Below are 21,074 nucleotides of genomic sequence, written 5' to 3'. Positions count from 1 at the left end.
CTAGCTACCCTTCAACTCTTCCAAAAAATGAACTAACCCTCCAACCAGGGAAGCTAAATTACGAATTCCCCAGCCTTGGGGTCTAGTAACCTAGGATTCTTCCTTGATAGTAGAAGTTGTTGCAGATTTGGTAAACCTTCCAAACTTATCTACGGAGTTAGTACTCCAATTTTTTTTTTTAAGACAAGTTATTTTAGGTATTGAACCGTAGGTCTAGATGCCCTTTCTTCCTTCTAACCCCCTTATACAACCTAGTTGAATTCCTCTTGCCGATTGAACCCCTAAAAAAAAAAAGAAAAAAAAATACAGATACTACTGTAATAGCCACTGATGCAGCGGGCCAAAATATCGCGATACAAAATATCGATGACTCGAGGTGAGGGGCGAACATGAGCGTAAACTAAAGCAGGGAAGTGGTGTCGGAGTGCCATGGTTTTCATCATCATCATAAACAGTACAACTTGTAGGAAACACCAACCCAGTCCCACAACCACGCATCAATGCGTGCTGGAGACGCTCTGACCATTCCGGATGATGCTTCTTCGTTGACAGTAGCGAAACCAGCCGGCATACGATGACTGGGTTTTTTTTTTTTGTTTTTTCACTTTGTCAATTTGCGGGATTAATTAATGGTGTTGGTGGTTTTTTAATTTCCCAAAAATCGTAATATTAGCAGCAGATTTGGTCCTCAATGCAGGATCAAGCGGTATCATTGCATGTTAAGACACATGCATGCTTCATGATATTAATCTATCAACAAAACAAAAAGGATCCATGGACGAAACACGCACATGCTTCATGATCATGTGGTTTTAGCTCGCCTCGCATTTCCGCCCATCATGTTCCCCCGTCTCACGATTATATCTCTCTCCCGCAATTTGAACTCCTTTACTTTTTTTCTTTAAAGGGAAGAAGCTTCCCCTTGCCATCTAACCCTGTCAAGATTTTTGTTGAATTACCATCTAAAACTTAAAAAAAAAAATCAGACCCGCCAGATTCTTGTTAACATACATTTCTTATCTGGTAACCTTGTCAGAGGATTTTTTTGCCAATAATAATTAGCTTATAATTTTTATGTCAAACGTCCAAAAAAAAAGAGTTACCTCTAGAGGTTTTCTCCAGAACCTGCAAATTTTTGTGCAGCGTGCGACTGTTAAGTTCGTCCAATGAATGACTTTCGTACTTTCATCTGAGTTTGATGCAATCAGATGAAAGTTAGGTGTCAAACCAATCTTTCCTTCTTTTATACTTTTGATGATTACAACAAGGATAAGTAGTATGTATTCTGCAAATCAATTCAAGCTTTTCACTTCCGACGAGTTCTGCAATTTTCAGTTCCTGCGGCGTGTTCGAATTTTCAATTTGTTATTCTGGCATCCTTTGTAAACTTTCTTCATGGTTACATATTTTAGTTTTTCCTTCCCTACCAAATCCTCATGAGAACATTAGCGTGTGCTAATATGCTAAATGTCGATCATGGGCACCAGATAATGCTAAGTCATCAACCACCATTATCTACCACGCGGTAATGAAGCTGTTGAAGTTTTGGTTTGAATCGAAACATTGGCTGAACTACATTCTGTGTACATTTTTTTTTTTGGCTGGTTTCTGAGTTCTTCTAACTTACTTCTTGTTCTTTTTTTATTAAAAAAAAAGTGATTTTTCCTCCTAATTTCAAAAAGAGTTGATTGTTCTAATGTATTAAAAATATACTTTTCAAATATATATATATATATATATAGCGGTCTTCTAATGGGTGGTGTCTTATAAATACTCATTAATACACCTACATTCCACCCAACATGCATGTATATATGCACGTTAATAATTATTATCTTTCTTTGCATTTATATATTTCTCATAATTAATTCCCCTGAATTTTTACATTTTCCTCAATTAATCTTATATTTCTAAAAATTTAACATTTGAAATACATTTTAACGAGTGCCTTTTGAACAAAAGAAATCTTCAGGACCCAAGTTTAGAAGTCCCACGCAAGTCTTTAAGTAATTTCAGAAGATTTACTAAAATTCAAAATCGATAGATAATTAGTTTGCCACGGGGTAGGAGCGCACAAGTTCCGATTTAAACTAGTGTAGTCCTAAAGAGTAAATAAATAAAAGCATAATGTAAATAAATCTAGTTGTCATGTAAATAGATAGGATTGTGATTAAAATATATAAAATGTCCATTTTACTCTCAAATAGTTTGGATTGAAACTTGTAAGCCCCTGATCCTATTTGCCAAAACCGGTTCAAACTAGTTGCTCCGTTTGAATAGAATTGTAGAGTGACTTGACTTGAATTCATACATCATGAACAAAATCCAATACATATATACATACATACATATACACACACATACGTGCGTGCACACACTATCTTTTCATCCAACCAATTAGGACTTGTGTACGTCAGGATTGGAAATTTGGGACTTGGGAAGCATTTTTCACCTAAAAAAAACTTTTTTTCTTAATTATTTTAGCATAAATGAGACGACCGAATTCAGAACCTATCAGTTACACTTTTTCCTCCGAACCACCCAACCCGTTCCTCTGTACCCGTATATAGATATATTACCATACTAATGCAGGATTTCATTTTAAGAAAAAAATATTTTAGCCAGACGAATGATAATATGAGTCGGGGTTTTTGGTTGCATTTCTTTGGATTAAGGGTTCCCAATTCCCCATCTCTCATTTCATTTACTTCTTCTCTGTACAGTTCTCGAGAGTACAACGAAGCACAGCAGGAGGAGGACGATTCTGATCATGTGTCTAAAATAATGACTTGCCAACTTGATGTGTCAGAATACCACCACCTGCAACAGTTCTGTGATCAGTTCCGTTAAGGTACAGAATACTACCTTTCGGAAGCTGGATACATTGATCGTACAAAAGTTTGCTGCCACTATTTTCATTGTCAAGTGACGCCTGTTTTTTGAAAGTCACCCTTCTAAAGTCCAAACTGGATGGTCTTAGGGCAGCGATCAAATTGTACCTTTGAGCCCAGAAACCAAATCTGCTTGTTGATGGATTATGCCCATTCGTTTTATGCCTTCCGCCTGGAATACTCAAATACTAGCTATAACATAGAATATTGATCAATATTTTCTGTACTAATCCAAGGTTTTTTTTTTTTTTTTTTTGGCTTTCTACGTTGCATTTTAACATATTTTAATAAGGGCAGTTGAATTCTATGATCTCACACTCACAGATGCTGGTATCTTTAGTTGTTAATCAATAGTTGCAAGGCCTCCAGAAATTCTGGTCATTCGCTCTAATTCCTTCCTGAAATCCCCTCTTTTCCACTCGTATATGGTGCCCGCCACCTCGCTCCCACTTCTGTACCTACCGTCCTTGCAAGTCCAAAGCTTGCTTCTTTGTTTGTCACTCTGCAATTCAAAAATGGCTATCTCAGTCAATGCTGATGTTTGTAGGGTTCTCCGTGTTCAACCGGACAAACCAGTAGCCCTCTACAGTCTACTCCCCCCTGCCATCTAAAACTTAAATCAATCAATGGTCAGAAATTGTCGGCAAGTGCAGCCTAGAATTAGATGGTGTTGGCCATTCCGCATTCTGTTCGCGCGGAATCATTGTGTAATTAAATTCTCCTGCCACCAATGACGGCGGGTAAGATATGATGGATGGATCATGGATGTGTAAAAACAAAACGGGGAGACTCATTTGCTAGCACTAATATTTGAGGGTCCAATGTTCTGTTGTGGCGGGGAAACCAAGCATTTGGACCTCAGTCTGGATGCTCGGAACGTTAAAGCAAAGGCAACAGCTTCGTAGACGTGAGCACAGAGACCATTTAATTGTGTTGTGATCCTTCAAATTCTTAGTTATGAAATAGGTTGTAGACAATTAAGATCTCAATCTCCTCAAGACCAGCAGAGGATGGCCTAGTTGTCCCTTGCCGATGCGTGAAGATAGAAATCCAGTCCAAAACCCTCTTACAACTAATCTCCAAAACTCCAACTGTGGAGTGCTATATGAAATGGGCTGGGCCTAACTCCAAAGTTACTTGAAGCATATGACCATTTTTCATTCGACCTTTCCCAGAAATACATTGGTTCGTGGTTGAAGTTTTCAAGTAAAGCAACAAAGGATGAGGATTGTGAAGATTTTAAGTAAAGCATAAAACAAAGGAAATTAAAAATTGTTGCTAGTGACTAGCAATAACCAAAAAGGGATAAAAAAAAAAAGAAGAAAATGAGCAAAGAAACAGTTTGAATAGTAATTTATTCATTTGTATTATTAACACATTTTTTAATTACCGTAATACAAAAGCGTTACTACATTTTTTTTCAAAAATGATTTCAAATAATAAGTAGCGCAAAAAAAAAAAAAAAAAGAATAGAGGCGCACAGCTGTCTCCACGACAGTCCCAGGTGAGGCGTGATCGTCGTCGATTCATAAGACACGGGCAAGGGAAGAGAAGAGAGGAATGGAGAGAGAGTGAAGTTAGTGGTCACTCATTATAAGTCGCATTTCGTTTGTAACAATTTATTTGCTTAGCTCTTTCTCCGTCTCCTGTTCATCCATTCCCTTCTGTTGTTTCCTTTTCTCATAGCGTCCTATTTTTGGAATCTCGGGGAAGTGATCCAGGCTCAAGAGCTGAGACTTTATCTACTCACACACATACAAGAGCGACAAAACAATAATCAATATTAACCATTATTCTCTCTCAGCTTCTCTCTCATTCTCGGGATTCGCAAAACCAAGGTCACGATTCAATCATTCTCTCTTTTCAATTTCAATAGATGATGCTTAATGTGCTTGCTCTTGGTGGTGCTATGCTTAGATGTTTTTGCTATTTTACTGATCTTGCAAACGCAAATCTTGAATCATCCCTGCTTTCTTTAAAGATCAAGATTTCATATAAAGCACTTTCGTTTGTTTTTGTTTTTTTGGTGGCTTCTTTATCCGTCGATCTGCATTTTAGTTTTATAAATTGTTTGGTTTCGTTATTTAATTTTTTTTGTCTAATGCAAATCTATTCAATCAGACGTGATGCGGAGCCAACGTGTTTGATCCGACTTTGCTCAACGTGGGCGATTGCTGAATTTCTTTATTCTAACAATTCTGGATTACATTGCATTGTGCATTCGATCTCTTTGTTTTGGCTATCTTGTTTTCAGGATAACTTTCGGCCTAAAATATCCTGATTTTCAACGTTATCGTAGTTGCTAATCAAATCTTAACCTTTTTCTATCATTGGCAATTATATTACCAGCTACGAATATTGATTACGCCCCTTGCTGTAAATAGAGTATTATGTTCTCTGGAATTGTCTCAATCAGAATTTGTTGGTGGTATAGGTAGAAAGAAATGGCAGAAGCCGAGGACATTCAGCCACTCGTCTGCGATAATGGAACTGGAATGGTTAAGGTAAACTTGATTGCTTAATTTTTGAAGTGCAGTACTTTTTTCGCTCCCCAATTAGCTTATCACTTTATACATTTGAATGGATTTTTATCTTGCTTCTTCCAACATTTATCTGGGATTGCTATTTCTTCCAACCTCTTCTCACCCATTTGTTTTGTTCAGGCTGGATTTGCTGGAGATGACGCTCCAAGGGCAGTCTTCCCTAGCATTGTTGGTCGCCCACGTCACACCGGTGTGATGGTTGGCATGGGGCAAAAAGATGCATATGTTGGGGATGAGGCTCAGTCAAAGAGAGGTATTCTTACTTTGAAATATCCTATTGAGCACGGTATTGTCAGCAATTGGGATGACATGGAAAAGATCTGGCATCATACGTTCTACAATGAGCTTCGTGTTGCTCCTGAAGAGCATCCCATTCTCTTGACTGAAGCCCCTCTCAACCCCAAGGCCAATCGTGAGAAGATGACTCAAATTATGTTTGAAACCTTCAATGCTCCTGCCATGTATGTTGCAATTCAGGCTGTGCTTTCCCTCTATGCTAGTGGACGTACAACTGGTAAGCAATTATCTGATTATGGACAGTCAACTTAAGTATTTAACCACGAAGGATTTTACAGCTAATAGAAATGCAATGCGTGGCTATGAAATTGTTGGGTTCTTTTGAAAAGTTATACCACGTGTCCTAGTTAGCTTGGAAACAGGGTGAAGGGACTTGCATGAGATTGGGTTATCACATAGTTTAAATACTTAAATTTTGGGAAGTATGAATAGTGAAAGTACAAACATCTTTCAAAAATTCTGTAGGAAAACTTGAGTGCTACGGTGAATCTTATTTTTCACTTCTTTGACTATGAAGTCATTTCTTATGTTGTATTGTGTTGCTAATGTATGTTGTGGGCTACGCTGAAACTTGTGAAACGTATTTTCCCTCCATATAGTGTTCAAATTCAGGCAAATATTTTTTAAGTGTTCAAATAAAGTACCATTCAGTAATAAACTAGATTTCAAACGATGGTAAGTAAAACACCACATGATGGTAAATTATGCTTCCTACTTTTGGTTGCTTGTTGTGCAGGTATTGTACTGGACTCTGGTGATGGTGTTAGCCACACAGTTCCCATCTATGAAGGTTATGCACTTCCACATGCTATTCTGCGTCTTGATCTCGCTGGTCGTGACCTCACTGATTACTTGATGAAAATCCTCACTGAACGTGGTTACTCATTCACCACCACTGCTGAGCGTGAAATTGTCAGGGATGTCAAGGAGAAACTTGCATACATTGCTCTTGACTATGAGCAGGAACTAGAAATTGCCAAAACTAGCTCAGCTATTGAGAAGAGCTATGAGTTACCTGATGGGCAGGTGATCACGATTGGGGCTGAACGATTTCGTTGCCCTGAGGTACTTTACCAGCCTTCTTTGATTGGAATGGAAGCTGCTGGTATACATGAGACTACATACAATTCTATAATGAAGTGCGATGTCGACATCAGAAAGGATCTTTATGGCAACATTGTTCTTAGTGGCGGTACCACTATGTTCCCTGGCATTGCTGATCGAATGAGCAAGGAGATCACTGCACTCGCGCCTAGCAGCATGAAGATTAAGGTAGTTGCTCCTCCTGAGAGGAAGTATAGCGTCTGGATTGGAGGCTCCATTTTGGCATCCCTCAGCACCTTCCAGCAGGTATGGTGGTTACAACAACATGAATCTCTTAATATATTTTGATTTACATAATGCTTCACAATTTTGTGAGCGACTAACTCTGACTTATTTTTTCTGAATATAGATGTGGATTGCAAAGGCTGAGTACGATGAGTCAGGCCCTTCAATTGTGCACAGAAAATGTTTCTAATGAGCAGGAGGGATGGATGGATCCAGTTTTTTTTTTTTATAATTTGGAAGAAAATGCTACTTGCATTCGTATTCTAAGGTTATCATCTTTTGTCATTGTCTATTTTTATCTACCCCTTCTCACATCTCTAATGTGTTTGGAGAAGTGCTTTTTGTGGCCTGATAGTTATAGTATTTCATTTTTTTCAAGGTAGTTTTTCTTGGTGATGAGTAATGTTGCCCTGAAAAACACTTAGCAGCATGCTTTTCAGTCATTATTGTATCTTTATGTTGCCATCGTTAAAGATTTGGAGAACTCATATTCACCCTGATTTGTCTTATGATTATACACTGTTGAGTACTGTTGATTGTAAGTGGCCTGCTTCTTGCGCCTGGATGTCAATCTACTTCAGTTTTGGTGTGTGTGTATGTATATATATATATATATATGGAGCATAAACCTTTTCAATACTGTAACGTTGTTGGGCCTTCCTTCAAAAACAAACAAATTATGAAGTTAGTTACAATTGCCGTTCCTTTAATCAGAGTCATTCTGCTGGTAGCGCTTCGCGTACACGCGTTCATCATTTTTGCCGCTGTAAATATGCTCACTTGTTAGCGCTGTCCGATATTTAGCAAAGTTGGACAATGCTGTAAAAATGTTTTCAAGATTCATTAGTTAAAAATGTGCATAATGCATGCCACTCGGTACTCCCAAAATTTTGGATGATATGATGGAAGAGGGTCATGAATGAACATGATATTGTCATCAAATACTAACCGGCAGGCAACATGTACTGGAGCTATTTGTTAGTAATTTATCCAACCTTTCCAAGCTATCCTCTAGGTCGCCAAATCAAGTTAGTTTGTACTCTTGCAACACAATTGCATTTACTTTTGTTTTTCCAACTTCGTCTGATCTGCTGAACCTAGTGTATGCTTTGTCTATACCAAATGAAATGACTACTACTACTACTAACAATAATTGTCTACTAAAATTTGTTTTTTGGTCAGAAATTTACAAGAGAAATGGGAAAAAAAAGGAATTTGAAATTTCCAATAACTTAGTAGAGGGACATCACGAATGTCCGACTAACTCGCTTGACCGAGGTCTAAATTGTTAGGAAAGAAAACTTGGTATTAGCTGCTACTGTAATAAACCATGATGAAGAACAGACAGAGAAATTTTATGTTGGTTCGCACCAATTACATATTGTAATTTCAATTGGTCTTGGACCAATCTCATGTTGCCAGTTGGATGGATACTTCAATCTTATTTAGGGTGTGTTTAATAAAACTAAAGTCCGAAATCTGAAATTCAAATCCATTAAATTATTGAATTATTAAGTATTAAATCTAATATATTTGAGCACATATCACATTCAGTAATAAGTGAATAGCTTATCACTTAATTTTAGGAGCAAGTTTTATTTAGAAAATTCAGTGTCATTTAATTAATTCAGATATTTAATTTCTGGTTATCAAACGATTTAAATATGTTAAAATATGAATCCATTAAATTTAAGTGTTGAATTAAGTTATCAAACAGGGTCTTAGATTGTATTTGATGTGAAATTAATGGGTTTTTACAATTTATTTAAGCCCCATTTAGGTTTCAGTGCTTCTGATAAAAAAATTGGAAGACTAAAGTACTTCTAATGTGTTTGGTGAGCGTTATTATTTGAATTTAGAAATAGAGCTTTTGACTAATAAAGCGCTCTTGACATAAGTTCAAAATTGGGGTTTTTATTCCAAAAAATATAAAATTAACTTTAACAATTTTATTATAAATGTTTTAGAAATTTAAAATTACACATTATCAAATAAAAAAGTAATTATGCAAGTATATATAAGTGGTTTTTTCGATAACTGACCGTAACCCGGACCCTTTACCGCATGTTTTTCATTGGCTAAAGCTATTAGTAGTAATAGAAGTCGGGACACTGGCGATTGTGAACTGCGAAGCCGTCTCCTCCTTCCCATCCCTTCCCATGGTCGAGTCCTCCTTGAATAAATTCTACCAAAAAAATTGAGAAAAAAAAAGAAGAAACAAGAAGGGAAGAACAACGGCAAGGTTTTCGTTACCTATCCATTTCTTTTGGGCTGCCTTCCCGCTGCTTTTAAAATCCGTCCGAATCGATCCATAGATCAACGCATGAGCGCAGCTTTGCAGACCTGGTGCTTATACTGGTAGTAATTTGTCTCTTTCTGAATTTTTTTGATTGCGGCAGAGAGCTGAGAATGGGTCGGAAAGCAGTTGCTTTGATTGTTAGTTCGTGGATAGTACCCATCTCCATCCTCGTTAATCACATTGTTCCTGAACCCTACATGGTTAAAACCAGTACTCTACTGTTATAAAATATTCTTATTTTACTACTTTCCTTGACGAACTCTATTGACTATTCAAGTACTGAGATGGAATGGTGATTGATTTGGTGTAGGATGAGATATTCCATGTCCCTCAAGCGCAAAAATACTGCAAAGCCAATTTTACCAGTTGGGATCCCATGATCACCACCCCTCCTGGCTTGTGAGTCTTGATTCTCTTCTTTTCTTCTAATTACTACTGGATTGTTTTAATGTGGTATATCTGATTTTATATTTATGGCTTGTTAGAAATTAGGTGTAGCATAGACTGAGTTTTGGTCTGATGTGGTTTGAGGAGTTAGCACAGTGATTTTTTTTTCTTTTTTTGTTTGCGGTGGTTGCATTTTGTTTTTGTTTTTCGAGACTTTCTGGGATTACTTGTTGGAGCCTTAGAAGATTTTAGTTGTTGATAGATGTAAATCTTAGTTAAAGAACAAGGTACTGCTGGATGCAGTCACTCTCATACTCTTTGTCAGAATGCTATTGATATACTGTAGTGTTTTCTTGTGGTTCGAGAAACTCAAACAGCTACTGGCTTTTTTTCCTTCAAGCATTGTGGGTGTGATATATACATTTAAAACTTTTGCAGGTACTTTGTTTCACTTGCCCATGTTGCTTCTTTGTTTCCAGGAATTCACTTGGTGAATAATGCCTCGTCATTTTCTGATGCTTGCTCCGTTTCAGTTTTGCGCTTCACAAATGGCGTGTTAGCTGTGTTTTGCAGCATTTTAATCTACGATATAATCACCCATCTGAGGCCAGCTCTTACTGACAGAAAGGCTACCTTCCATGCGCTTGTTCTCACCCTCTATCCCCTCCACTGGTTCTTCACTTTCCTGTATTATACAGATGTTGCATCACTGACAGCAGTTCTTGCTGCTTATCTTTGTAGCTTGAAGAAGAATTATTGGATTAGTGCATTGGTAAGAAGATTAGCTTTCTCTCTCTCTCTCTCTCACACACACACACATTCTTACACTCTCACACACACAAACATATCCATGAGTTACAGGATTTATATATAGAATTAGGGAAAAAAAAGATTAATAATGAACTATTCGTATAAGAATTTCAGGAAGTTAATTTAACTGGTATTGTATCTTGAAAAAGATTCCTTTCGCTCTTACAATGTTATGTTATCAGTCTTTTATTTTAGTTTTCACCAGTTTGTTTATTGCATAAAGATTCGAGCTTAGAATTGTGTGTCATATACTATCTTGAAAAAGATTCCTTTCACTTTTACAATGTTATGATATCAGTCTCTCTTTTTAGTTGTCACCACTTTGTTTATTGCATAAAGATTCGAGCTTAGAATTGTACGTCATTATACTATCTTACATTTAAGGTTAGAGATACACTGTCTCAAATATAGTGATGGGGTTAACAAAGTAGAAGCAGACAAGAAGTGATTAGGTTCCTAATATGCGACAGTTGCCTTCTCTCACAAGCATGCATAGGATGATGCAAAGTTATATTACTTGTGCTTAGGCTTGGATAAAACCGAGTTCATTTATAGTGCTAATTCCTTTATAAAGGGTGTTGTATTCAAATTCATTCTCTTTAAGTTGATTTGCCCTTCTTCTACTTTAAGTTCATTGAGAAAAGCTCTAACCGTCATTGACCATCTATCTGTAGCTAGGTGCAGTTGCAGTATTAATGCGGCAAACCAATATCATATGGATTTTGTTCATTGTGTGCTCTGAGGTTATAAAGCTGACACTTGCTCAGCAGAAAGATGATCTTCTTCCAGAAAAATCTAGTATGTCAGAAGTTAAAGTTGCTTCTTCTACCTCCCATAAAGGTGCAACCAGTGGCTCTAACTTGAGAAAGAGAAGATCTGGTCATGTTGATACTGTCAACCATTCAGTTGCGCCAACATCTGTCCATGCCATTCCTCATTCAGCAGGTTCTGTCTCATCCATGAACAAGTTTTATGATTCATCCTCCTGCTGGTCTTGGATACTGTATCTCTTTTACCATTTCAAAGCAGTGATCGAATTGTAAGGCTATCTGAAGATGAAACCTGAATGATACGACGAGTAGAATTAGTATCCAAATGGGGATTACCTATGCTGTCTCATGACCTTTGTTCATAGCAAAAGTGCCTAGTTAGGATTTTTCCTCTGTCCTGTGGGCTATATGTCCAATTTTCAACAGGCAATTTGTAGGGAAGTTTGTAAGATAGCAAGTGCTTATATACTTTTTGTGAGGTGTGTTTTTCTTACAGATGATTTGCTAACAGTGTTTCTCTTGCAGGATTGTGCGAAGAGATGCAGAACATGCTTTCAAATATATGGCAGCTCAAGTGGGAGCTAATCTTTTCCTTCAGCCCCTTCTTTCTAATTCTAGTGGCTTTCCTGGCATTTGTTTACTGGAATGGGAGTATTGTTCTAGGTACCTCCATCAGACTTTTGTCTTTTGCCCACATTTTCTTGTTATGAGAAATAGTATGGTTTTTCCTTTTTGTATATATTAAAACCAAATGTGAATGGAATGATAAGTCTGAATATTAAGAAACTAAAAGACTTGTGTGTCCAAATTGATTGTTTGTTTGAGACGGACTTTGCCACCGGTATATAAAAAGTCACATAATGATAAGAATCTCAAACTCAACTCTCCTTGTGGCATTATTAAACTGTACATCGAGGGATTCACAACCCATAGAAACTTGAAACTATCAAGAATCAAGCAAAAAGAGGATCTAAAATTTAAAAGTCCTACAGATTTACAACTTTTTTAGTTTTTGCCTTCAAAACAAGCATGAATACAACATACTTCTGAATCCTCTTCCCTGCTGTGCAGGTGCAAAAGATGCTCATAAGGTGTCTCCACATTTTGCACAATTGCTTTATTTTAGCCTGGTGTCTGCCCTGTTTATGGCTCCTGTGCACTTTACATCAGGTCAATTTGTAGCTCTAGTCCAATCATTATGGAAGAAGAAGCCTTTTAGCTTTTTCCTGTTGGTTATTGCTTTAACCATCAGCTTCCTTTCAGTTCACTTCTTCAGGTTTGTCCATCCAACACTTGAAACTATTCTAACGAGATGTATAGAGAAAAAGCCCTTTTGGATGAATTTCCTCCATTCTTGCCTTTTCTTACCCCTTTTGGTTAGAATTATTTTTCTCTTCTCTTACCAAATTACAGCATAGCACACCCATACCTTCTGGCGGATAATCGGCACTATCCCTTCTATCTCTGGCGGAAAGTCATTGCTTCTCATTGGATAATGAAGTACCTGCTAGTCCCGCTTTATGTTTACTCCTGGTTTTGCATCTTTAATACCTTGGGTTAGTAAACAATTGAAAGCATGTAAACAATTTATGTTTCCCTGGTGCAACTCTTTAAATATAATTTTCTTCTATGTTGACAGTGAAAACTCAGAAGAAGATATGGGTGATAGCATATTTTCTGGCCTCAGCTGCAACACTAATTCCCGCTCCACTGATAGAGTTTAGATACTATACAATTCCATTCTTCTTCTTAGTCCTGCACTCTGATGTCGATGATACAATAAGTTGGCTTCTGATGGGGTTGCTTTATGTCGCAATCAATCTCTTTACAATGTCGATGTTCTTGTGGCGGCCATTCTATTGGAACCACGAGCCTGGGTTACAACGGTTTATATGGTAGGCAGTGAAGAATTGTTTAAAAGCTTTGGGATGTTCGGGGGCCGAAGCCTGACAGAGAATCATGCCTCCAACATCCGTTGGCGTCGGGAGGGATATATGTAAACATGAATTTTGATCAGGTTCCGTTAAAGGTAACTTGTATGTTAAGTTCAATCTGAGAGAGAGATAAAAATTGAAATTATCAGATGTTGGGTTTGTTAGGAAATGTCGTTCTTATTTCTTTGAGACTGCGGTTGTACATGGAAAATCCCAGGATTTGCTGCCAAGAAATGTCATTCTTTTCTATGTACTTAATATAATAGAAGCGGGACTGTCACGGCTCATTTGCTGAAAATTTTCTTTCCTCAAAAAAAAAAAAAAAAAAAAAATAGCCTTAATTCTAAAATCCTGACAATGCGTCTAAAACGACGTCGTTAAGAGCGTTCCACCCCAAATTTAGAATTCTGGAACCAAAAAAAAAATATCTTAAGAATTCCTGAACCCAAAAAGAGGAAAAAAAAAGGGCAGCCAGAGCTAGCGCTAGATGAGAGCTGCGGCAGGCAGTCAGCAGTCAGTAGGAGCAGTAAAATGGCAAATCAAAATCAGCAGAGGTCTCTTCATCTTCCTCATCTTGCTGGTCGCCGTGGACTAGGCTCAGGCTGGTCCAAGAGAGAGTTGATCATCCTAGCAGCCGTAGTCATTGTAACTATCCTCATCTTCTCCCATTCCTCACCCAAATATTCTTCTACCATCGTTGGTAATCACACCGATAAATCTTCTATTTCAGCTCCACCGTCTTCAGCATCTCGACATTCGGATTGGATTCCCTTCACCCCTTTAACCAATGCCCATCATAAAGCCGCACGTAAGTAGTATGTCCGTCTGTCTAATTTAATTCTCCGATAACTCGGAGACATTTATGCTTATACCATGATTGATCCAATAATTAAATGTTGAATGCAGTTTGCTTGGATGGAAGTGTACCGGGATATCATATGGAGAAGGGTTTTGGATCTGGTTCCCACGATTGGGTTCTTCATATCGAGGTTAATCTCAGTTCTACTTCTCTTTAATTCTCTGTCGTTGATTGCTATTAACATTTGTTTCAACCCATTTTCTTTATTATTTTTTTTTTATGGGTCGTGTTGCAGAGTATGTAAATCTCAAATTTTATTTTGTTTTGCATGGGATTTGGCGTTCAAATTTAGGGTTCTTTTAGCACGACTTTTCTTCCATTCAAGTTTTTTTGTCACTTTGAAGTTCAGATTCCAGTCTCTGGCAAATTACTGCTTTCTTGGAGCATTCCTTCTTGCTACTGAAGGGGCTATCTGCATTCTGCAATGGGGTCAAACTAGCATTCTTGACTGTAACCTGACCATCGGAAGAATAGTGTTTTAATTAAATTATGCTGGATTTAGCGTGAACATTCTTGGGGAGTGGTGTTCTTTCTGTACTTGCGAATTGCGTCTCTTTAGCTTTTATTGCCTATAGGCCGACCTGGCTATCTCTCTTTATCTTGTTTTGATACTTCGTCCAGGGTGGAGGTTGGTGCAATACCATAGCTTCATGTTCATCTCGTAAGAGGACAGCGCTAGGTTCTTCAAAGTACATGGACGCTCCAGTTCAGTTTTCTGGGATCTTGAGCCATGACCCTTTACAGAATCCTGGTAATCATCACCTGTTACTTCCTTTTCTTCTTGGAGACTTGTTAACTTTGGGAATGACTTTTCTATGACATTTTGACTCTGACATTATGACAGTGTTCATGTTAAATTTCTGAGCTCATGCAAATAGACAGGCGTTGAGTCTTTTATGTGTAATTAGTAAAGCCTAAAAAGAACCAAACTGCTTTGTTGTTTCAATGAGAGTTTCTTTTAATTCCTTTTGGGGTTTTTTCAGGATGTTAGGTAGGTGTGGGTGGGGGTTGGGGGCCGACACATTCTTTATCTAATATGACGAGAGGGAGGGGAAGATCAAGAGAGGAGAGAAAAGTGCATATGGATTATATAAAACAATTGCAAAAGATGATCCTTTACCTTCTTTCTCAGTTTTTGGTCTACTTTTTTCATGCAGATTATATAAAACAATTGTATAATGCCACAACTTTGTCATTTGAATTTATTACCTCCTCTGAGCTCTCCATTTTCGGAGAGTAGTAAAAAGTGGCCGGCAAGAAGTTGTAATTTCTCAACCTTTGTTCAAAAGCACTTTCTTGCATCAGTAACATTAAGGCCAATTTTACTAACACTTTCCTGTCACTTTTCACCAATCATGTAGCTGGAGGGCTGTTTTACCGGTTTGTGTGGAGAGGACATCTCAAGAGAGATGAGATAGAACAAAAATGAAAGAATAGGCCTTGTCCATGCTTTGCCAAGGTTACAAAAGTTACTTGTTATTTTAAATGGTTTCTTAAAAAACTGTGTGCTTTTGTTCCTTTGTTGTGTTCATTCTTAAAAACCTTGTGCTTTTGTTCCTTTTTCTTCTTTTATTTTATTTATACTCCTATGAACTTGAAATTCTCTTCATAGTTGGTGCTTGCCTTGAATTTCCCTTTTCTTGTACTTGGCTACATATGTCATAAAGGATTAACCATGTCAGGTGTTTTCTGGGTTTCATGGAATTTTCAGATTTCTACAATTGGAATAAAGTCAAGATCCGGTATTGTGATGGTGCATCCTTTTCTGGGCACCCTGATGCTGAGTCTAAAGTAAGTTGTCCAACTTGTTTTGTATGCTTGGAAACCATAAAAAGATTGTGCATACTTCTCTTACCCACTTGGAGATGAAGAAAGAATGGTAGGAGAAAGGCTTCAGTGTGTTGTGTGTTAATCTCTATTGCAGAATGGATCAGAACTCTTCTTCAGAGGTCAGCTTATCTGGGAGGCTGTTATGGATCAACTGTTGTCACTAGGACTTTCAAATGCAAGACAGGTATTCTTATTTTTGTATTTATGCAATTTTATATTTATTGCTCAGTCCACAGCTTTTATTTAGCTGACTGAAAATCAGTTCTGAACATCCTCCTTTAATTATAAAGCTGGTGGTGTAGTAATAAAACAGATTATAGCAGGAATGTGTCATCAGATACTTATTATCGAAATTGACAGGCTCTTCTTTCTGGGTGTTCAGCGGGTGGCTTGGCAACCCTCCTACACTGTGACAATTTCCAAGGGATTTTGCCAAAGGGTGCTACTGTCAAGTGTCTTGCTGATGCAGGTTTTTTTCTCAATGAGTATGTTTCAATAGATGATATCACGCCTCGAATGATTTTATATGTAATTTCATTGAACATTCTTTCCTTGTTAAAGTACATTTTGTTCGAGTGGAAGTTTCTATCCTTAGTGAAGCCATTCTTAGAATTATTTTGGGAGTGTAATGAACTAAAAACTGCCCATTTTGCTTGAATAACCTGAATGATTTTCTTAGAGAAAAGAGATGAAGTTTTTACTAGCTGTAATATCAACTACAAATTACAGGATGAAATGCATGAGAACAGAGATTAACCTATCTGGGAGAAATTCCTTTAGTTTTTATTTCCAAGCGATGCAAATGTCTTTACGTGGTTAGTGATGAGATATTCCATGTTAACAAAAAGAAGAATTTGGGAACAAATTAAGAATTTGATATTCCATGTTAAACACCAAAAAGAGGAGCTATCTCTGACACAGTTAGATCATTCTCAATCTTAGGCAACGTCTCAAGCATCCTACTTAGTCTGTTGAAAACCAGCTCATAACCTTGTCTAAAATATTAGAGCCTGAAGAATAAAAATGAACCATTTGATGCTCAGTCTAACATAAAAGAAGGAAGAAGATGGAAAAGCGACAATTTTGCTGCAAGAGAACTCTTTTCTTATGCTCTAGTGAAATTTTGGTTGTACTCATTCATCCTAAGAACATTTATAGTTAGCTTGACCTTCTTGTTACATATACTAGGCATGAAACAAGAGTTTGTGATGCCTAACTTCATTTGAGCATTTCTTAATATATCTAATAAAATGTGACTTTTGTACGTCTTCTGTTCCAGAAAGGATGTTGCTGGAAATCACACTATTGAAAGCTTCTACCGTGATGTTGTTAATCTCCAGGTATGATCCAGTTTTATACGTCAAGATCAGGAGTCATGTTTTGCTAATATATTATGGAAGGACATATTTTAGCAGTTTTTCTACACATTAATTGAATGATCAACTTGTTTTTCACATTTGCGGTGCTTTTGTACGATTATATTGGTTTATCACTTTCATAGACTTAGCTATTGGCCTTGTTGTTGGTTGGCATTCTCTAAGTTTCAGTTGGATATGTGTATATTGTAATGCTTTGTTTACGATGGATCCAGGGCATAGCAAAAAGTTTGAACAAAGATTGTCTTTCAAAAATGGAGCCTCATAAGGTGTGTTGTAAAAATGAACATGTTTAATTCCTTCCGAATGGTTGACGCTGATGGTTTTACTGCCTTATGAAATGTTATCTTGATTAACATGTTTTTACTGTCTACTTCATAATCCAGTGCTTTTTCCCTCAAGAATTTATAGAAAATATAAAGACTCCATTGTTTCTTGTCCATCCAGCTTATGACTTTTGGCAGGTACTTCAACTTTAGGTAGTATTTCAAGTTTGGATTTGTATTTAGACAAGCATTCAGTTAGCAGTAACATTCTCCTCTTCCAGATACGAAATATATTGGCACCTGATGAATCAGATTCTCAAAGGAGCTGGCTCAGCTGCAAGTTGAACATTTTCAACTGCAATCCCAGCCAGCTAGAAGTACTACGAGGTGACCAATTATGTGTCTATCATTGCGAGATCAGAATGATTTTTTACTAGGTTTATTATTGCATTTGAGTCACACTGAATCCAATGTAGGGGCTGAAGTAGAATATTTGTTGTAAATCAATATGCAGAGTTTCTGGGGGAGTGGGCCTGCTTGTATTGGGCCTATGCCATTATTGAAACTAAAACTTCTAGAAATTATAAATCAGCTAGATACCAAAGAGAGTATGATGTAAATGATACCTGTTCTTTTCTCTGTGCTAATTAATTTGTCTATGATGCACAGGCTTCCGAAATTCATTGCTCAAGACGCTCGGCAAATTTCAGCAAAATAAGGAAGGGGGCATGTTTATAAATTCTTGCTTTATCCATTGCCAGACCTGGATGGCAGAGACATGGCACTCGCCTACTTCTCCTAGAATCAACAATAGAGTGAGTCCTATTATTCTCTTGACAGTCTAGTCATTGTTTCCGAGTATGACTTGAAGATAGTTCTTGTGTGAAAGCATGCATTAGATGATTTCTTTTTCTTTTTTGTCTAAAAGAGAGAGATGAAATACGACTAGAATTATTGGGGAAAGAAAAGAAGATTTGTAAGTCAGAGTAGGGAGTTGACGAGTTCATGGTGTTCAAGCCTTGTAAATGCATTTATTTCCGCCTATACGGAAGCATGGGACTACCATAATGGATGACTTTTGGCTCAGTCATATGGTGACAGGATGTTACTAGCAATAAACAAAATCTTCAACTTGATGTTGTTCAGTTCGTGACAGGAATTCATTACTGAGCCCATCAGCATCTTGTCGAATGAATTGTGATTCTAGTTTAATCTTCTCCTTTGCAATAGTCAATGTGGCACTTGAATTCCAATATGATCTGCTAAAACTTGCAATTGCATTGACATGTACTAAATTAGCTACGACAACATGGAACTCGGTATGATACTAATTGACCTTTGTCAGACTAATTTCCAATTCCTCTTTTATGCTTCTGGGGTTGGGTAGATGGGCAATTGGGCTATACACTACCTGTAGAAAGTCCTATGCATGTAATGCATGTACTGTAGCATCAATGCCTGCAATGCACATATCCCAAGTTGCCACATGATAAGAATCATTGTATCACTTCATGTCACTGAAATTTAAGTGTCTTTGAGGAGGCCTGCATCTTGTGTCTTTGACTTGATGCATGTTTAAATGCAATATTACATTCTTTTGCGCAAAGTGCACCAATGGTCACTGAACTTTCCTAAATGTCTTATTTTGGTCATGAATTTTCCTAATTGTCCAAATCTTTCTGTTGACTCTTTCAACAGAGGGTCTGCCATCTGAATTGGTTTCCTACTTCAAAGACACTAATATTGTCTAGTGACTTCACCGATATGCTCATTTATGTATAGAAATGAAACACATTGCTGAGAAATGGTATTTGGGCAAGGCAAAGAAATTTTTTTAAAAAAAGCCCTAAAATATGTAAATAATTTAGATGTAGGGCCTTAAATTAGCTGAGTTAGCTGGACAAAATTGGTAGAACGTGACGCGTGCGATAATTGGTTGACCAGTTTGAGACAAAAAATAAAATAATAAGGTTGAGGGACAAAAAGAAGGCATTTGTGAAAGTTCAATGGACAATGATGTACTTTGTGATGTTATTTTGCATTAATATCAACAAGTTGTGGTGTTGATTTGAACTTTTGTTCTTTGACTTGTTGTTGCTGGATGGATAGTTACATTTTTTCCTATTTGGGGGTGATGCAGACTATTGCGGAGTGTGTCGGTGATTGGTACTTCAACCGCAAGGAAGCGAAGGAAGTCGACTGCCCATTTCCGTGCAATCCTACTTGCTATAACATGGATTTTACTCGGGGTTTGTAGCCTGATGAACGTACGGAATCCCTGGTAGTTTAATCTCATCGTTGAGAAGCTGCTCTTAACTTCTTCAGCTGATCTTAATCACATTGATTGTGCTGTTGATGATGGATGGTCCGGTGAGGTTCCATGGAGGAGACTTGATGATGTGATGTGCTGCATGTTTGAGTCATCTTTTCACCTGATAAAAGATCATCCGAGGTGAAATTGTTTTCATTGCAATATATGTGCCTGAGTAGGCAGAAACGGAACTTTGCTCTTCTGGTGGTTAATTGCTGGAGTATATCTAGTTACTGTACTGTAAAGATAAAGAAGTTAAATCACTAATTTAAACTGTGTAATATGGTATTTGACTAATCTGCAATCGGGTCATATCATCTATCTCAGGTCAGAGGGGTAAGCCCGACTTTGTTCATTCATTGTAGTAAAATAGGATTATACGTCTGTTCTGTTTCGCAGGGTCGCACTTCGGGTCAACTCTTACGCAAGTGGGATACTAAAAATTCCTCCCAATTCCATTTGTAAAATACGCAAATCAGCAACCTACTTCCCCCTCGCCTAAATTCCCAAAACATATGATCAATTTTTGTTGCCCCTTTGCTGCATGGAACGAAAGGCGGCAAATTGATAGCGTCTTCTTCTGGATTGTGGAGGTGTAAAATGTTTAGTTTCTGACGGTGGGGAAGTTTTAGCAGAAAATGTTTTCCTGCTGAATGATCGATCAGTATTTGGTTTCTCATTCCCGCTGCTTTATCATTTTGGACCTTATTTTTAGGCCTGTCAACGGTCCGGGTCTAGACCTGGATCTGACTTGGATCCGTCAATTTTTTACGAGTCCGGGTAGGGATATAATTCCGTTACCCGAACCCGAATCCGGATCCGTTTTGTCAAATAAAAACGGGTCGTCTACGGAATACATCATTCCGGCCCGTATTTAACCCGTATCCCGATATAAAATAGATATATATCTATATATATACCAATAATATATCCCAAATTTACTTCTATACCCCAATGGCCCAAACAACTAAACATTATCCACGGACATGTAGAGCCTTTGGCATATACAACACCTATTGCAAAAGCATGAATTTGAATCTTACAAAAAGTATTTATCACTGCTAAACATTATATCTAGAAGATGTTAATTAACACATGCAATATAGCCTAGCTAAGACTTTAATCAAGTGACAACATTGAAATAATACTTGTTGGACAAAATTAAATTGACC

General features: G+C 37.4%; 3 protein-coding genes across 4 annotated transcripts; all 3 read left to right on the top strand.

The window, feature by feature from the left end:
* Positions 1–4,451: 4,451 nt before the first annotated feature.
* Positions 4,452–7,602, top strand: LOC113774507 (actin-1). Its single transcript, XM_027319036.1, has 5 exons — positions 4,452–4,729; positions 5,326–5,395; positions 5,555–5,948; positions 6,468–7,081; positions 7,185–7,602. Exons 2-5 carry the CDS (start codon positions 5,336–5,338, stop codon positions 7,248–7,250), a joined length of 1,134 nt encoding a protein of 377 aa, XP_027174837.1. The 5' UTR covers positions 4,452–4,729; positions 5,326–5,335; the 3' UTR covers positions 7,251–7,602.
* Positions 7,603–9,166: 1,564 nt separating this feature from the next.
* Positions 9,167–13,547, top strand: LOC113774505 (dol-P-Glc:Glc(2)Man(9)GlcNAc(2)-PP-Dol alpha-1,2-glucosyltransferase). 2 transcript variants are annotated; one of them, XM_027319034.1, is made up of 8 exons: positions 9,167–9,418; positions 9,670–9,758; positions 10,185–10,518; positions 11,231–11,501; positions 11,852–11,989; positions 12,398–12,602; positions 12,740–12,882; positions 12,966–13,547. In XM_027319034.1, the coding sequence occupies exons 2-8, from the start codon at positions 9,736–9,738 to the stop codon at positions 13,223–13,225; spliced, it is 1,374 nt and encodes a 457-aa protein (XP_027174835.1). In that variant the 5' UTR covers positions 9,167–9,418; positions 9,670–9,735; the 3' UTR covers positions 13,226–13,547. The 2 variants fall into 2 exon arrangements, with proteins under 2 accessions (XP_027174835.1, XP_027174834.1); XM_027319033.1 differs by having other exon boundaries at positions 9,167–9,559.
* A 184-nt stretch (positions 13,548–13,731) lies between these two features.
* LOC113774506 (pectin acetylesterase 5-like) lies at positions 13,732–20,257 on the top strand. The gene is made up of 12 exons (XM_027319035.1): positions 13,732–14,068; positions 14,167–14,249; positions 14,741–14,870; positions 15,831–15,910; positions 16,044–16,133; positions 16,310–16,434; positions 17,229–17,289; positions 17,541–17,594; positions 17,712–17,789; positions 17,873–17,978; positions 18,261–18,406; positions 19,732–20,257. Exons 1-12 carry the CDS (start codon positions 13,792–13,794, stop codon positions 19,846–19,848), a joined length of 1,347 nt encoding a protein of 448 aa, XP_027174836.1. The 5' UTR covers positions 13,732–13,791; the 3' UTR covers positions 19,849–20,257.
* Positions 20,258–21,074: the final 817 nt, after the last annotated feature.

Source organism: Coffea eugenioides, chromosome 6 (genome assembly GCF_003713205.1).
Source record: "Coffea eugenioides isolate CCC68of chromosome 6, Ceug_1.0, whole genome shotgun sequence".
Lineage (NCBI taxonomy): Eukaryota > Viridiplantae > Streptophyta > Magnoliopsida > Gentianales > Rubiaceae > Coffea > Coffea eugenioides.
Note: the sequence above shows the minus strand (reverse complement) of the source record. Positions and strands in the feature narration are given on the sequence as shown.

Bases quoted from the DNA above. Each gene is read 5' to 3' on its own strand.
- LOC113774505 (XM_027319033.1), top strand. From the start codon at position 9,470: ATGGGTCGGAAAGCAGTTGCTTTGATTGTTAGTTCGTGGATAGTACCC. The intron at 12,603-12,739 runs GTTTGTCCATCC...ACCAAATTACAG, and splicing joins CTTTCAGTTCACTTCTTCAG to CATAGCACACCCATACCTTC. The intron at 12,883-12,965 runs GTTAGTAAACAA...CTATGTTGACAG, and splicing joins TTGCATCTTTAATACCTTGG to TGAAAACTCAGAAGAAGATA.
- LOC113774506 (XM_027319035.1), top strand. From the start codon at position 13,792: ATGGCAAATCAAAATCAGCAGAGGTCTCTTCATCTTCCTCATCTTGCT. The intron at 16,134-16,309 runs GTATTCTTATTT...CGAAATTGACAG, and splicing joins GACTTTCAAATGCAAGACAG to GCTCTTCTTTCTGGGTGTTC. The intron at 17,595-17,711 runs GTGTGTTGTAAA...TTCATAATCCAG, and splicing joins CAAAAATGGAGCCTCATAAG to TGCTTTTTCCCTCAAGAATT.
- LOC113774507 (XM_027319036.1), top strand. From the start codon at position 5,336: ATGGCAGAAGCCGAGGACATTCAGCCACTCGTCTGCGATAATGGAACT. The intron at 5,396-5,554 runs GTAAACTTGATT...TGTTTTGTTCAG, and splicing joins ATGGAACTGGAATGGTTAAG to GCTGGATTTGCTGGAGATGA. The intron at 5,949-6,467 runs GTAAGCAATTAT...CTTGTTGTGCAG, and splicing joins TGCTAGTGGACGTACAACTG to GTATTGTACTGGACTCTGGT.